This window comes from Elephantulus edwardii, unplaced genomic scaffold (genome assembly GCF_000299155.1).
Source record: "Elephantulus edwardii isolate Elephantulus edwardi_28Jun2011 unplaced genomic scaffold, EleEdw1.0 scaffold00087, whole genome shotgun sequence".
Taxonomy (NCBI): Eukaryota; Metazoa; Chordata; class Mammalia; order Macroscelidea; family Macroscelididae; genus Elephantulus; species Elephantulus edwardii.
Window position 1 is genome coordinate 12,792,201 of NW_006399837.1, and position 15,771 is coordinate 12,807,971.

General features: G+C 45.3%; 1 protein-coding gene across 1 annotated transcript in view; it reads right to left on the bottom strand.

The window, feature by feature from the left end:
• The window catches only part of DNER (delta/notch-like EGF repeat containing), a 435,255-nt gene that overhangs the window by 39,208 nt on the left and 380,276 nt on the right, over window positions 1-15,771 (bottom strand). The window contains exon 12 of the mRNA XM_006890327.1: window positions 7,921-8,043. Coding sequence (XP_006890389.1) covers window positions 7,921-8,043 — 123 coding nt within the window. The remainder of the gene's footprint in view (window positions 1-7,920; window positions 8,044-15,771) is intronic.

A 15,771-nucleotide genomic window follows, 5' to 3' on the forward strand; every position in this document is an offset into this window, starting at 1 on the left:
ACAGTCAACACTCTTGGTACCAGCAGCCAGGAAATCAGGACATGAATTGCATTGGGAAAGTCAGCTGTCAGGGACCTCTCTAGAGTACTGAAGAGTAATGATGTCAGGCTAGAGACTAAGGTGAGCCTGATACAGGCCATACTCTTTATAATTGTGAGCTATGCGTCAGAGAACTGGATAGTGTGGTGCTGGAGAAGAGTGTTGAATATACCATGGACTGCTGGGAGAACAAACAGGTTTGTCCTGGAAAGGGTGAAGCCAGAGTGCTCCTTGGAGTCAAGGATTCTGAAGCTTCGTCTGACATACTTTGGGCATGTTGCAAGGAGGGACTGGTCCTTGGAGAGGGACATCATGTTTGGGAGAGTGAAGGGATGGCACAGGAAAGGAAGACCCTCGATGAGATGGATCGATTCTGTGAGTGGAGTGGTGGGAATAAGTGTGTTTGAGACAGCAAGGTTGGCACAGGATAGAACGGCGTTTAGGGCTCTTGTACACAGGGTCGCTATGAGTCGCAAGTGACTCGATGGCACATAACAGAAACATATTTATATAAAAGGAGTTCTGCAGAGTGATCTGTAGGAAGCTGTGCTAATAAACTAAAGGTAGCTCCTCTCTGCCAGTTCAAATCCACCAGCTGCTCAAAGCAAGAAAGATGGGCAATCTCCTCTGGTTAGATTTCTAGCCTCTGCAAACTGACTAGAGGGTCAGCTATGAGCCCATTCCAACTCAGTGGCAATGAGTTCATTGGTATTTCTGTGTGTGTGTGTGTGTGTGTGTGTGTGTATTTTGCTTGTATTTATGTGTGTGCTTCTATGTGTGTATGGAGAGAAGCATGTGTGTGCGTGTGCGCGCGCGCGCGCGCACACACACACACACACACACACACACACGGAGAGAGGTTCTTTTTCTCTGGAGAATCCTGACTGACCACGCATCTTCTCTGAGAAGTCTCTATTTCTATTTTCTTCATTTGCTTCCATGTAAAATGGACTCAAATGAAATAGTGAAATACAGCCTCGCCTTTTTCACTTCAAAGTGTTTCTCTGAAGAGCAAGCATTTATATATTTACAAGTTCCGCTGAGACTGATCAATGAGAATTACGCAACATAAAAAGGCTTCTGATTCTCCTGGGAGATAGAAGGATGGTGAATGTTTAAAGACATCTGAAGGTAAAAATAGAGTCTATTGGACATAAAGTAAGAGCGCTCGAAGATGATCTTTATTGATTTTATAGACCTATATTAGCCAATCTAGCCTAGATAATAAAACATAATCTTACCAGCATACCAATTACCACATTTCCCAATAAGGCTGAAAAGCAAAGTCCAGGCTAAGCATTTAAGTCCCTGTACTTTCAAATCTTCAGTAAGATAAGATTTGATCAAAATACTCAAGATAATAAGCAGATCTGAATCTGCTGGGGGCTTTTTGGTACAAGAATTGTTATCCTCTGATTCAAAAGGTAAAAACCATCCAGTCACTCGAGCATCCCTCAGGGATCTTCTTGTAACACAGACTGGACTAAAGCTAATCTTCACAAAAACACAATTATATGATGCAAGACATTCTTGAAAATTCCCCAGTGAGCACTTGGACTACTCTCATTTCTATACTCTAAACCTTGCTAATCCCTGTACAACAGTATTTGTCATGCAGCTCAGCTTGTCCGTTAGTGCTGAACAGCTCTGAGCCGGGGGCTTCCATATAGAGAGTGCACAGACAGGCAAACCAGTCTCTGTAACTCAGACACTTCTCTTTAGGGCTCAGAGCTCCACCTCTTCCTCCCCTTCCCAGTCACAAGGGCTCCGAGCACCGAGTCCTGGGCATTCTGTGTCCTCTGTCAAGAACACTGACCCTCATGGTAGAGTCTTTGCCAATGTGAGTAGTTAAGTTGAATCTGTACGGAGCTATGGTAGAGCTGAAATCCTGCATGGCTGCTATCCTAGGAAGAGAAGAGGCACAAGCTGACACAGGAGGAGGAGCCCATGCAAAGAGGGAGATGGACGCTGGGGTGATGCATCCACCACCCAGTGAAAGCCAAAGACTGTGGCAGTGCCCAGAGTGGGAAAGGCAAAGAAGAATCTCCTTCAAGAGGCTTCTAAAACCAAGGCTTTGCTGACACTTTGAATTCAGATCTCTGGCCTCCAAAAGTATAAAAGAATAATTTCTCTCATTTAACAAAAAAAATTTACAGCTGGGGTAGGGGGGATTAATCATGAGGTTGTACAATTCGATGGGGGGGGTGAGGGAAATTGGAAGAATCTGGTCTGGAAAACCATGTATCTGAATTTTGTAAATAAACTAGTATAATTTAAAAAAAAAACAAACAACCAAACACAATAGTGTAGCTCAAATATCTTTTCTCTGGAAAGTTGAGCCTGACTCGCCCCACACAGAACTGGAATCTTCCACCAACGTGCACTGAGTGCAGTGGGGTTCCTATTTTTCTAGAGCTCACGGTGCTGGATTTTAACTTCTTGGTTTTCTCTGTTCCCCCGTCTGATTGATTCCCCGTGGATCTCGGAGGTCTTTTAGAGCAAAGGCCGCATCTTCACATGTGGAAGAAATGATGGCTGTAAGATGAGAGGGGTAAGAGCCAGTGAGCTCTGGCTGACTTCGAGCTGAGGCCGCCTGAGAAGGCAGGCGCCGCTCCAGAGCTCCCTTCCAAACACCCTATTTTGTTAGGGGACCAAGCCTACACTTCAAAGTCAGTCTGCAATGACACATGCATCACCCATTGGCAAAAGGCGCGGCACGCACGATTACCAAACCTATGTTTAGTCTCGAGCAAAAATACACTTCCATTTAGTCAAAACTAATAAAAATTCATACTTTTCATATTAAGGGATGGAGAAGCCACGTTTATGAAAAGATTCCCAGCGCAGCCAGGCTTTTCCAGGAATTATTTTTAGAATTAAAGTGAGCAAAAATCCAGGGTAGTGTGTTAATTATACATCTTCATGGCCACCCAACACAATTTAGCCATAATTAATATTCTGAAACATGAAAGTTATACATTTTTAGCCAGGGCTTCAGGCCGATTCATTCTGTTTTGACCCTGCTGAGAATTTGTCTTTTCACCACAGATAACACTGAATCAGAATCTACAGCTTAACAAGACCCCCAGGTGATCTGTTTGGATACAGACCGTGCCTTAGGTACAATTAGAATCCCACAGAGATCTTTAAGTGGCACCCCACTCTCTGAACTGGGGAGAAGAAACTCAACAAGCAAGATACAAGGCTGCTTCTGTCTCATCCCTTCTCACTTCCTCCCTTCCTTCTGACACCCCTCCCCCCATCACTTTAGCATTTATTGCTGCTTTTCCAGAGCTTTTTTTCCTTCCTGGTTTTAGCAACTCTGTATAAAGTTAAACTTAAGTGTCGTCTCACATCCTTCAGGTATGTTGCCCGGAGGGGCTATTCCTTGGTAAAGGACATGATGGAGGGTCAGCGAAGTAGAGGAAGACTCTCAACCAGGTGGATTTACACCGTGACTGCCACAATGGGGTCCCGTGTGTCGGAAGTTGTGAGGATGGCACAGGATAGGACAGGGTTCAGATCTGTTGTTCACAGGGTCGCTATGGGTTGAACTCAACTTAAAAGCACTTAACAACAATCATCTTTATCAACATACCAACAACTAATACTTTGCCTTCTCCTGGGATGAGACCTTGAATGCACGTGTATATGTTTTCCTATCTTTCCACCCTCCATCCGCTCCTCTAACTCACTTTTGGGTTGTTTTGTTAAAACAACACAAAACTTTAATTCTAGGTTTTTGTGGGGTTTTGTTTTGTTTTAAGTTTTCCTTGAAGAGCAAATGCAGCTATAGGCCTTAGACTGACTCTCCCCTATTCAGTGAGTCCTACTCTTGTGTCATCCACTCAAGTGTGGATTTCTCATAAAAAAAAGGCCAATGTAAAGACTTTTTAATAGGTGAAATGAAAGTCTCAAGTCAGATGATTTTGAATCAGTCAGAAGGGAAATAACCTTCGATGGGATCTAATCAGGTGACCCCTCTGAGAGGGACCAGGCTTTCCCTGAAGCTGAAGACTTGAAGCAGCAAAGTCTCTCAGTCCTTTTCGCTGGACTTGAAGATGAACACGTCCAGGAATTCTACAGCCTCCCGGAATGGAATTCAGTCAGTAAGCTCCGAGGACGCGGATCAGCTCCTTCCCTAAGGGAGCTTTCCGCTGAGAGCACAGCCCAGCCAACACTGCCATCAGCCTTAGGAACTTAAGCAGGAAAGCCCGCTAGCCAGTGCTTGAACTTCAGACAGACAGAAATGATCAGAAAATAAACACTGTTTTTAAGCCACTAAGTTTGTGTTAAGTTTTTTTTTTTACATTAACAGATAAACTCGAGGTTTGAATTTGTTCTTCAGTTCCTTGAGCTTAAGAAATGCTGAACGAGTTCTGCCCTTTTGATTTTTTGACTCTAGCTACTTGCACATTTCATTGTAATATTTTGCTTTGTCATTCCGAGCTGCCTTTTGGAATCTTCTGTTCAGCTCTTTAGTGTCTTGAGAGGGTCAAGGACTGCAGCCTTCAGTTTGGACTGAAGCTCAATGTCAAGAAGACAAAGATTCTCACCACTGGACCAATCGGTAGCATCAGGATGGATGGTGAAGAGATTGAGATTGTTCACAGCTTCAGCTTGCTCAGCTCCACAGTCAACATTCTTGGCATCGGTAGCCAGGAAATAAAAAAAACTAAAAAAAACAAAACGTATTGCAATGGGAAAGTCTGCGGTTAGGGACCTCTCTAAAGTACTCAAGAGCAACGGTGTCTCTCTGTAAATGATCCCTTAAATTATAACTCCTTTGGCTTGAAAGGTTGAACACTATTCAGCTGTCATGGAGCATCCAATGTAATAAAGAAGCAGCACAAAGCTGATGTGACTCCCTGTAGTATCTAACCTGTGCCCGCTGTGAAGAAATTAGCAGGTAAAATTCTCTCCATTACTGGATTTGAAAATCATACCAGGAAGTACCGGGCTATCTACCATCTCTCTCATTCACCCTTTGACACTCCTTATGCCGGTTCCATTTGAAGATTCGAGTCTTTCTTCAGCTCATAAGACAAGAAGTCTTTATTCACCTCACAATCCTAAACTCTGCCAAAAGTTGGATCCGACTCACAAATGACCTTCCATTGGGTTTCTGAGGCTGTAAATCGTAATGACAGGAAATTGCATATTTTTCGCAGATGGAGCCATTCATGGATTCAAAGAGCTGGAGAAGAACGGTCTTCCCATTAGGCGCTCACCTTGCTATAGACTACACCATCGGCTCACAAGCATCAGGTAGTTACAGTCATATTGTGTTATATTGCACTTTGCTGTATTGCACTTCAGACACTGCGTTTTCTTACAAATGTAAGATGTGTGGCAACCCAGCACAAGAGCACTGTCTCCCACAGGCACTTCTTGGCTGTAGCATCTTCGAAAGTCTTACAATATTTCAAACTCCTTCACCATGCACACTCATTAGGCTTCAGGGTGGCAAAAACTGAACTTTGCCAACGCACGGGGAAACCAAAAACTTTATGTGAATCATTTTCTTGCAGTGCTTACTATTTGTAGTGGTTTGGAACCAAATCTGCAAAATCGGAAGTACATGGCCACAGATGATAACCTCTCTTTTTTTTCCTCATGAAACGGAGCATGAAGTTAGTTATGGTCTATGATTGAATAGTTCAGTACAAGTCTTGGTGAACCTGGCAACATTTTGGAATATTCATCAATAGGAATAAAAGGAGGTGATGAAGGCTAAGACCATAGTCTTGAACTTGAGACAAGAATGAGTCATCACACGCAACAGTGAGCTTTGGTGGCTTGGGGTTCTCCCCTCCCCTTCACTCAACTCAGTGCCACGAAGTGGGAACAGACTCACAGCCAACCCTGCAGGGGGTTTTTAGAAGCACAGATTACACAAGCAACTGCCCATCTTTCCTCTGAGGAGCTGCTGGTGGATTTGATCTGGGAGGTGTGACCTTTGGGACAGCAGCTCATCTCCCTATGGACTAGGCCAACAGAGCTCCCTTCATAGAGTTAAAGTGTGCTCACAATTAGACGTTGGTCATGTGAATCAGTCTCCCTATAGATTCTTTCCAGAATTGAGCTGCCCTCCTTTTTTCCCTGATGCTCTGGTAGACCTAGAACTGGAAGCCATGTGAATGGAGTCAGGACATATTCCCCTCTAGAAGTTCAGAGAGTCAAATTCTAAGTGGGTGTATTACTCAGAAAAGCTGATCATACACCAACAACTTGGCCCAGTCTCATTCCTCCCCCCACCAGGGGCTGAACAAATCCATATTTTACCAACAAACCCTTGAAGGTCACCAATTAATCCCTACAGAAAGGTGGGTCCGTTGAAAGAGAAGCCAGAACCATTGAAACACAAAGGTCACCAGGCATATTGGTGTGTTTGGAGAACGGATAGAATCAGGACAGGGATGGGAGCCAGAAGGGGGTAAAATGGCTATAAATGGAGCCCATGAGTGATTAGAAAAATATGTCCTCAGCCCCGAAGTTAAGGCTTAATGACAATGTGCTTGACAGCTGATAAAGTGGTTGGTCTGCACAGGGCAGTTTTAAGTGAGGTCACACTGTCCACAAAGGGTGCCAGTGTCCAACAGGGAGGCAGCGTGAGAGGCTTCGGGAACGACACTGGTAGAGCCCGTGAGGGATAATCTTGCCCTCTAGCTCAGGTGGATGCTGCGAGGATTCCTAATTGAGTCTGGTGAGTCAGTGCGGCTGCAGGCTGAGAGCAGCAAACACTCTGTCAACGCTGGCTGTTTTCCAGAGTGACACTGACACACGTCCGCACAGAAGAATTAACACTTACCTTCCGAATGACTAGCTTGGTGGGAATAAACTCATGTGTCAATATGTGCATATCCACCTGCATTCCCTGCTCATGCGTCAATATGTGCATATCCACCTGCATTCCCTGTGGAAAGGTCCAGAGCCACCTCCGTGCAACATGAACCTTTGCACAATCATGCGCCCAACCTCTCTCAGCCAACCCACGTAATCACGTTCTTATCCAGGGCTCCACACACATTCTGCAGGGACAAGGGTCCAACAGAAGAGGAGAGGGGCACAAGAGAAAGTTTTTTCCACTCATCTGGGGGAAACCACAGAAAATGTTCCATTTGGCCCCATAACTCATCTCACAGTCAGCATTTGGTTCTTATTCTAAATAGCTTCGTGCTCCAAAGAGAGGTGAGTGCACTAAATTGGACAAGGATGATGTCATCTAAAGCCCCTAGGCCCCAGAAGCACATGGCTTCACCCACCTTTGTACTCACACAAACACACACACAGCCCTCACCCACCTTTGCACTCACGCAGACACACGCACAGCCCTGACCCACCTTTGTACACACGCAGACACACACACAGCCCTCACCCACCTTTGCACTCATGCAGACACACGCACAGTGCTCACCCACCTTGGTACATACACAGACACACGCACAGCCCTCACCTACCTTGGTACACACGCAGATACACACACAGCCCTCACCCACCTTGGTACAGACACACACGCACAGCCCTCACCTACCTTGGTACACACGCAGATACACACACAGCCCTCACCCACCTTGGTACAGACACACACGCACAGCCCTCACCCACCTTTGTACACACACAGACACACACAGAGCCCTCACCCACCTTGGTACACATGCAGACACATGCACAGCCCTCACCCACCTTGGTACACACGCAGACACACGCACAGCCCTCATCCATCTTTGTACTCACACAGACACACACACAGCCCTCACCCACCTTTGTACACACGCAGACACATGCACAGCCCTCACCCACCTTTGCACTCACGCAGACACACGCACAGCCCTGACCCACCTTTGTACACACGCAGACACATGCACAGCCCTCACCCACCTTTGTACTCCGGCAGGCACACGCACTCGTAGCCGTTCACAAGGTCCCGGCAGGTGGCAGCGTTCAGGCAGGGCGCTGAGAGACATTCATTGTATTCCTCCTCGCAGTAGAGGCCGTGGTAACCTGGGGCACAGAGAAAAAGGGCCACCATCAGACATGTCTCCACCACTCACACAGGACAGGACAGACGTGCACCTGGTGGTGGTGGTGGTGGTTAGTTTCTACAGCACCGATTACAGTCCGTGAAGGTCCCACCTAGAGAGCAGACCTGTTCCACTGTGTTTCCAGGCTGAGACCTTCTAGAAGGTCACCGGGCTGGCCTTACAAAGTCCCTCTGGGTGGGATAGAACTGTCACCATTTTGGCTAGTAGTCTAATGCTTATCTGAACCAACTGAAAGCATGGTACAGACAGACAGAATATTGGAGGATAATAGAAACATATATGTTGGAGAAGATGATGAAGGAAGAAGGATCCCTAGTGACACAGAGGTTGAAGCACCCAGCAGCTACTAACTACAAGACTAGTGGTTCAGGCCATCAGTCCCCTGTGGAAGAAAAGTGCAGCTTCTATAAAAATCCAAAGCCCCTTATGCACACACATGTTTATTGCTGTATTGTTCACAATAGCAAAGAGATGGAAGCAACCCAAGTACTCATCAACAAATGAATGGATAGAGAAGCTGTGGTATGTTCACACAATGGAATACTACACAGCACTGAAAAACAAAGAACTCATAAAATATTATACAAAATGGGTGATCTGGAGGACAATATGCTGAGTGAAATATCTCAGTCACAAAAAGGACAAATACTGCATAATTCCACTGTTATAAAACAGGATTGACATGAGGGTTGGGGGAAACTAAGAAAGGAGGGGATAAATAATGAACATTACATTGAAATAGATGAGGGAAAGAACTGTCTAAAAGAAATATATAATTACTATTATTTGTATGACAACAATGCAGAGTAAGAGGTGCACAGCAAAGTGGACTGGGGGCTGGGGGGTGCGGAGGAGGGAGGAAATTGTGCAACAATGAAAGAATCTTTTTAAAGAGAAAAGCAAACTAGGGGAGATGGGGAGGGAGTTGAAAATGTGCAACAACGAATGAATAGAAAGCTAAGTTTTCTGTAAAAAAAAAAACCCAAATCCCCAAAAGTTCTATGGGATCCTAGTGTGTCCTGTAAAGCTGCTATCACTTGGAACCCCTTCAAGGTCAGTGAGTCAGCTGACAGGTTTGTAGCGCTGGGACCAAGGGAGCGAGGCAACCAGTGGAGTGAGGGCGTCCACTGTGGCCCCAGGTCATGAGGGCCAGTGACGGCCCCAGAGAATCAGGTGTGAGGGGAACCACTTCTTGCAAGAACAAAGACTACACTTCTTCTAAAAGGAATATATGATTAGGTATTATTGGCATAACAAGAGTCCAGAAAAAGAGCTGCATAGTAAAGTGGTCTGGGGGGTGGGGGTGGAGGGGACTGTATAACAATGAATAAACTTTTTTTTCCCAAAGAAAAAAGCTAACTGGGGGCGGTGGGGGGGGGAAGGGAGGCAGTGAGAAAAATGTGCAACAATGAATAAATGGAAATCCAAGTTCTATATAAACTTTCATTAAAATCTCTATTAAAAAAATAAAGAAAACAGATATTTAAGTCAAGGTCATTGCTGTTGAGTTAGAACAGACTCCTAGCTGGCCCTGTGAGGTTTTCAGAGGCTATGGCGGCGGGAGAAGAGTACCCATCTTTCCCGAGAAGCAGCTGGCAGATTTCAGCCGGCTGCCTTTGAGGTGGCCACACCACTGTCTACCCACTAGGCCACTGTAAGTAGTATGTGGGTCCGTATTTAACTAAAGATGAATTTAGTGAAGGAAAACAGCTTCAATGGACTGCTGGCATTTTGCAAGTCAACAAGGAAACTCAGTTCTGAAATTCTCAATAAAACTGGGCATTATTTAAAATAAGATTTTCTGAATAACATGTTAAGTTGTATACACCTTTTCCTATCATTAAAAATAGAACATTATCATAAAATATAACTATAATTAAAAATACAACTACGTTAGTATGTTGATCCTGATGATAAACCAACAATTTCCCAGCATTAGTGCTTACTTTCCAGTTTGCAAAATATGTGTCTGCTTTGAAGGCCAAGAAGACAACCCTCCTTGCGATTTGCTTATGAACCTGATGTGGGTTTTCACCTTCCCAAAGCACGTGTTGCTGCCATTACACATGAAGCTGGCCTTATCCAAACTATAAACAATATGTGTTTTCAAAACTAATTGTGCCTGTGTAAATTCTGGGTTCAGATAAGCTGGGTACAGAGAGCTTTTCCCCAAGTGGGACTAGAACTACTCACCTCCCCACCTCCCCTGGTCATTCCCACTCACAGCCAACCCTCCCCTCCGACTCGGAAAGTGGCATCAGCATGTTCCCACGTGCTGAACTATTTTGTTTCTTCTTCCTACTTCCAAAGTAGGTTAAGCTCGCGTTCGACTCGCTCACTTGTCATGTAGGTTACCCTTCACAGTTGATTCTGGGATGGTTTTCCAAACTTAGGCCATGATAATGACTCCATAAGGAACCTGGGAGGTGAAATGCTTATGTGCTCAGCTCTTGAACAAAAGGCTGGCAGTTCAAAGCCACCCAGCAGCCTCGAAGGACAAAGCCTTGACAATGGTGCTTCTGTAAAGATGATATCCAGAGAACCCTAGATCCTGCTTTGTCACGCGGGGTGACCACGAGTCAGAGCCCACTTAACGGCACCCAACAACATGTTCTGCGGAGGCAGATGTGGTGAGACTTGGTCTCGCACACTTTGGAAGGGTATCAGGAAGGACCAGTCCCTGGAGAAGCACATCATGCGAGGTGAAGTAGAGGGTCAGTGAGAAAGAGGAAGACCATCAAAGAGATGGACGGACGCTGGGACTGGGCTGATGGACGCAAGCACAGAGGTGATTATGACGATGGCGAGACTGAGCAGGGCTGAGCAGTGCTTCACCCTGTTGTACATCAGATCACTCTGAGTCAGAGCTGGCTTTACAGAACCTAACAGAAATGACAAAGGCCCTCTGAGGAAACAAATAGGATGCTGTTACCATTTAGTCTTCTCATCTTACCCTACCTGAGAAATTTGGGGGTTTTCCTTACTTCTTCATCAGATTATTTCACTAATCTAGAATAGTGGGTCTCAAATCTTTTCAATCACTTGCGATGCATCTGAGGACTGGATAGTGAATAAGGATGACAGAAAAAGAATCGACACCTTTGAACTATGGTGTTGGAGAAGAGTACTGAATACCCCACGGACGGCCAAAAAGAACAAACAGATGTTTTGGAGAAGGTGCAGCCAGAGTGCGCCTTGAAAGCAAGGATGGTGAGGCTTCATCTCACATACTTTGGGCATGTTGCTTGCAGAGGTTGTTCCTTGAAGAAGATAAGTTTGGAAAGGTGGAGGGATGGCGGAGCTGAGGAAGACCCTCAACCAGGTGGGCTGGCACAGTGACTGCAGCAATACGCATGAGTGTGTCAGAAAATGTGAGGCTGGCACAGGTTAGGACAGGGTTCACAGGGTCGTATGAGTTGTTCTCAACTTGACAGCACCTAACAACAACAACAACATGTTGCCTGGGCGGCATCTGGACTGTCCGGACACATTCTGAGTCATCAAAAGTGAAGAAGAGGGAACTATAGACACCCAAATATGAAGTGAAACATCCTACAATGCCCAAAACAAGCTTTCCACAGTAAAGAACGCTCCATTTTGAAAATGCCCACAGGAGAGAAGTAAAAAAAAAAAAAAAAAGTTTTACTAAGATACAACCCTACTTGCTGAGACTGAGGAGGACCTGAAGTGTTTGCTGCAGAAGGTCAAGGAATGTAGCCTTCAATATGGATTGAGGCTCAATATCAAGAAGACAAAGATTCTCACCACTGGGCCAATTGGCAGCATCAGGATGGATGGTAAAGAGATTGAGATTGTTCACAGCTTTACTTTGCTTCACTCTACAGGCAACACTCTTGACATCAGCAGCCAGGAAATAAAAAGATGTATCGTGATGGAAAAGTCTGCTGTTAGGGACCTCTCCAAAGTACTGAAGAATAATGGTGTCACTCTGTAGACTAAGGTATGTCTGATACAGGCCATGGTCTTCGCAATCACTTGCTATGCATCAGAAAGCTGGACAATGACTAGGGAGGACAGAAGGAGAATTGATGCCTTTGAACTGTGGTGCTGGAGAAGAGTATTGAATATTCCACGGACTGCTAAAAAAACGGACAGGTTCATCTTGGAGAGGGTGAAGACAGGCTGCTCCTTGGAGGCAAGGATTCTGAAGCTCTGTCTAACGTACTTTGGACATGTTGCAAGGAGGGACCAGTCCTTGGAGAGGGATGTCATGCTCAAGGGTGAAGGGACAGAACAGGAGAGCAAGACTCTATGAGGTGGATTGACTGGGGTAATCGGGGTGGGTGTGTCAGAGACAGGGAGGTTGGCACAGGACAGAGCAGGGTTTAGGGCTGTTGTACATAGGGTTGTTATGAGGTATAGGCAACTTGATGGCACACCACAACAAAACAAAACATCAGATCAGCAAACTATGGTCCACAGGTTTCACTGACCGCTTCTGGAATCAAAGAAGGAACCAACACAGCCTCGCCTGTCCATTTTCAGATTGTCCCTACTCACCTTCACACTATCATCACCACATTGGCTGGTTGCAACAGAGACTTTAGGCTTTACGATGTGACCCTTCGCAGAAAATGCTTGCTGACCTCTTCGCGATTCGACAGAAGAGTTGTCTTTTACAAGCATTAGGTGCCTTTCCGTTTCTCCTTCTGACCTTAAGAATGGTTTCATCATCGTGCGGGCAATAAACAAAAGGAACATCTTTCCTGTTATGTCTGTGCTCCTAGCACATCGTTGAAAAAGAAATCAGCTTGGATGTAAATTCCTCAACACATCCATGACCTCTGAATTGGATGCGTTACTTACACAGGCAAAACCCACAAGCAAATTTCCTGAAATCGTCCTGTATTGTTTTCTTGTTCTGAAGGCAATCTCATCATCTCCTCCCACTAACAATATGGAAAGCAAACAGGGACGTTCTTTTATAGAGATAATTAAGCTGGTGATGTTTTTCTGCAGAAAAGAAAACAAGATAAAGGTTGCATATTCTCAAGCTGGATCCTCGGAGATCGTAATATTTAAGTGCTTTTATGGGACTATGAAGACACTCCTCTACACTCGGCGCCAACTAACTTAAATCAGAATAAAAAGGCATTCCTTACACAAGAAATGATTTCTTTGAAAATGAGACTATTCCTCTCTTTGTAACAATGAATTTGGCCAAACAAATTAGCTTAAGGCAGTGTGTCCAGAGTCTTTTTTTTTTTTTAAAAAAGGCCAGTCCAAAGAATTTCTGAAAAAGAAAATAAAGCATCCACAGGGCGGGATGGGAGTCATTCCTTCCAGGAAGGTGATCTTTATCACTGTTGCTTGGATCTCTGCATGACTTGCTTCTGAATATTCCATTTCAAACACTTATCTTAGAATTGACAGAATGAAACAACAAAATGCATGGTCTCTCACTGGTGGGAATAAACATTCAGGAACAGCCAAAAGATTGGCGGTTCCGACCCATCCAGAAATGCCTTAGAAGGCAGGCCTGAGGACCTACCTCCTGAAGGTCATGGTCTTGAACACCCCACAGAGCACTGGTCCTCGGACACACACTGGGTCTGCATGAGGTGGTGAGAACCAGATGACCGTGGGCAACGGTAACAGCCAACCGAAAGGGAGGAGTGAGAGCCAGCTGTTGGAAGGGCGGCCAGGCCTAGACTGAGCCAATGGGTGGATGGTGTTGCCAGCGACACAAACAGGAACAATCCAAGAGAGAGCAATGTTGAAGAGAAGAAATAACTAGTTCCACTGGGAGCATGCTTAGGAAACAGAGGTAGCTGTCTGGTCCTGTAAGGTATACTCCCTTGGAAACCCTCTGGGGCAGTTCCACTCTGTCTTACAGGGTCGGGTTTTTTTTGGTTTTGTTTTGTTTTACCTTCCAAAGCAGTGATTTATTCCCTACATTCATGTGAAATGTTTGGTTTTATTGTTATGTGCCTCCAAAGTACTGAAGAGCAATGGTGTCTCTCTGGAGACTAAGGTGTGTCTGATACAGGCTATGGTCTTCGCAATCACTTGTTAGGCATCAGAGAGTTGGACAATGACCAAGGAGGATAGAAGGAGAATTGATGCCTTTGAGCTGTGGTGCTGGAGAAGAGTATTGAGAATACCATGGACTGCTAGGAAAACAAACAGATTTGTCCTGGAAAGGGTTAAACTGGGTGGCTCCTTGGAGGCAAGGATTCTGAGGCTCCATCTAACATTCATGTGAAAAGTAGAGGAAAAAGATTTCTCTACCATAGCTGGAAATCGAAAAATCATATTTCAAATTGACAGGCTCAGCCATGCACTCCTCCAACTGTCCAGGGATCCTTATAACGGACCAGACAGCAATGAAGTTTTGTTCTTTTGTTTGCCTTTTTTTTTAACCAAGTGGCTCATCTGTGATTATGCCTTTGTGGTATGACCAGCTACAAAATAACCAATTCCAGCAGGGCTACCTATAAAAGAAAAAAGGCAGTGCATTTATCTGGCACTTGAGCACAGACAAAGGAGATAAAGAAAGGGAAATTGACACTATGACAGACAAACAAGATAAAGAGGGAAAGAAAGACTGAAACTCCACCAGGTGATCCAGGAGCTCAACCTCCCTCCTGCCATTAGGCTCTGGGGGGTCTGCTGGGTCCTCACAGGTAAGGCTGGCTACAGAGCTAACTCTGCGAGGGTCTGATCCCTTGGGCTCAGAGGAAAGGACCACAGTCCTGGAGGATCAAGTGACTCAGAAGGGACATAAGTGGATTCAATCCACCTTGTCTGATCTAACCTGCCCCAGAATACACCTTGCTTCTTCCAAGTTTCAGCAGATGTTTCCCCCAGGAATGGTGTGGCTCTCAGCTCCCTGTTTTTATCATCTCTCCAGAGACTTTCTCAAGATGACTCCTTTACATATTAATACGAATACCAGCAGGCTTGAGCCCACAGTGTGTTTCCATCCAAGCGGTCGCCTGCCCCTCCTTCCCCATGTCATTTTCTGAAAAATCCAAAACTGAGACTTGTTGATGCAAACAGATGGCCTTCACACTTTGTGTTACAAATTCCAGCAACACAACACTCGTGTGTCTCTTGATGGGGTGGGGGGTAGCTTGCGTTTTCTGTCAAATCAGAGGAAAAAAAAGGAGGTGAAGTTTGTGCCTCAGCAGACTCCCACACAACCGTGGTGACATGTTCACAATGCTACAGGCACGAGATGTCGCTGCCTCCTCTCCTCTGGAAGGCCAAGCTCAGGGCAGAAGAAAAATTTAAATTCTGTCGTATTGGTTTTTCTTCTTTTGAGATCAAAAGTGCATGGACAGTTCCTCCAGGAGCTACTACAGCTCAGAGGCTGTTTCTCCCACCTTTCCCAGAAGGACAGGCTCAAATGTTAAAATGAACGACCTTTTCCTTCAAGTTGCCAGAGATCAAATATCCCAAACACCTCGTCCAGGGTAATGGAGGATGTGAGGAGAGAGAGAGAGTAATCCTAGTATATTAATGTAGGTTTTCTGTGAGCTTTCAGATTCTGGCTGAACTCATTAGTAATCAGAGTGTGTCTTGGTGGCACGGAATACCAGAGGTGGTGGTTGTTGTTATTAGGTGCTGTCGAGTCGCTTGCGACTCATAGTGACCCTATGTACAACAGCCCTAAACTTTGCTCTGTCCTGTGCCAATCACACTGTCTCTGACACTCCCATCC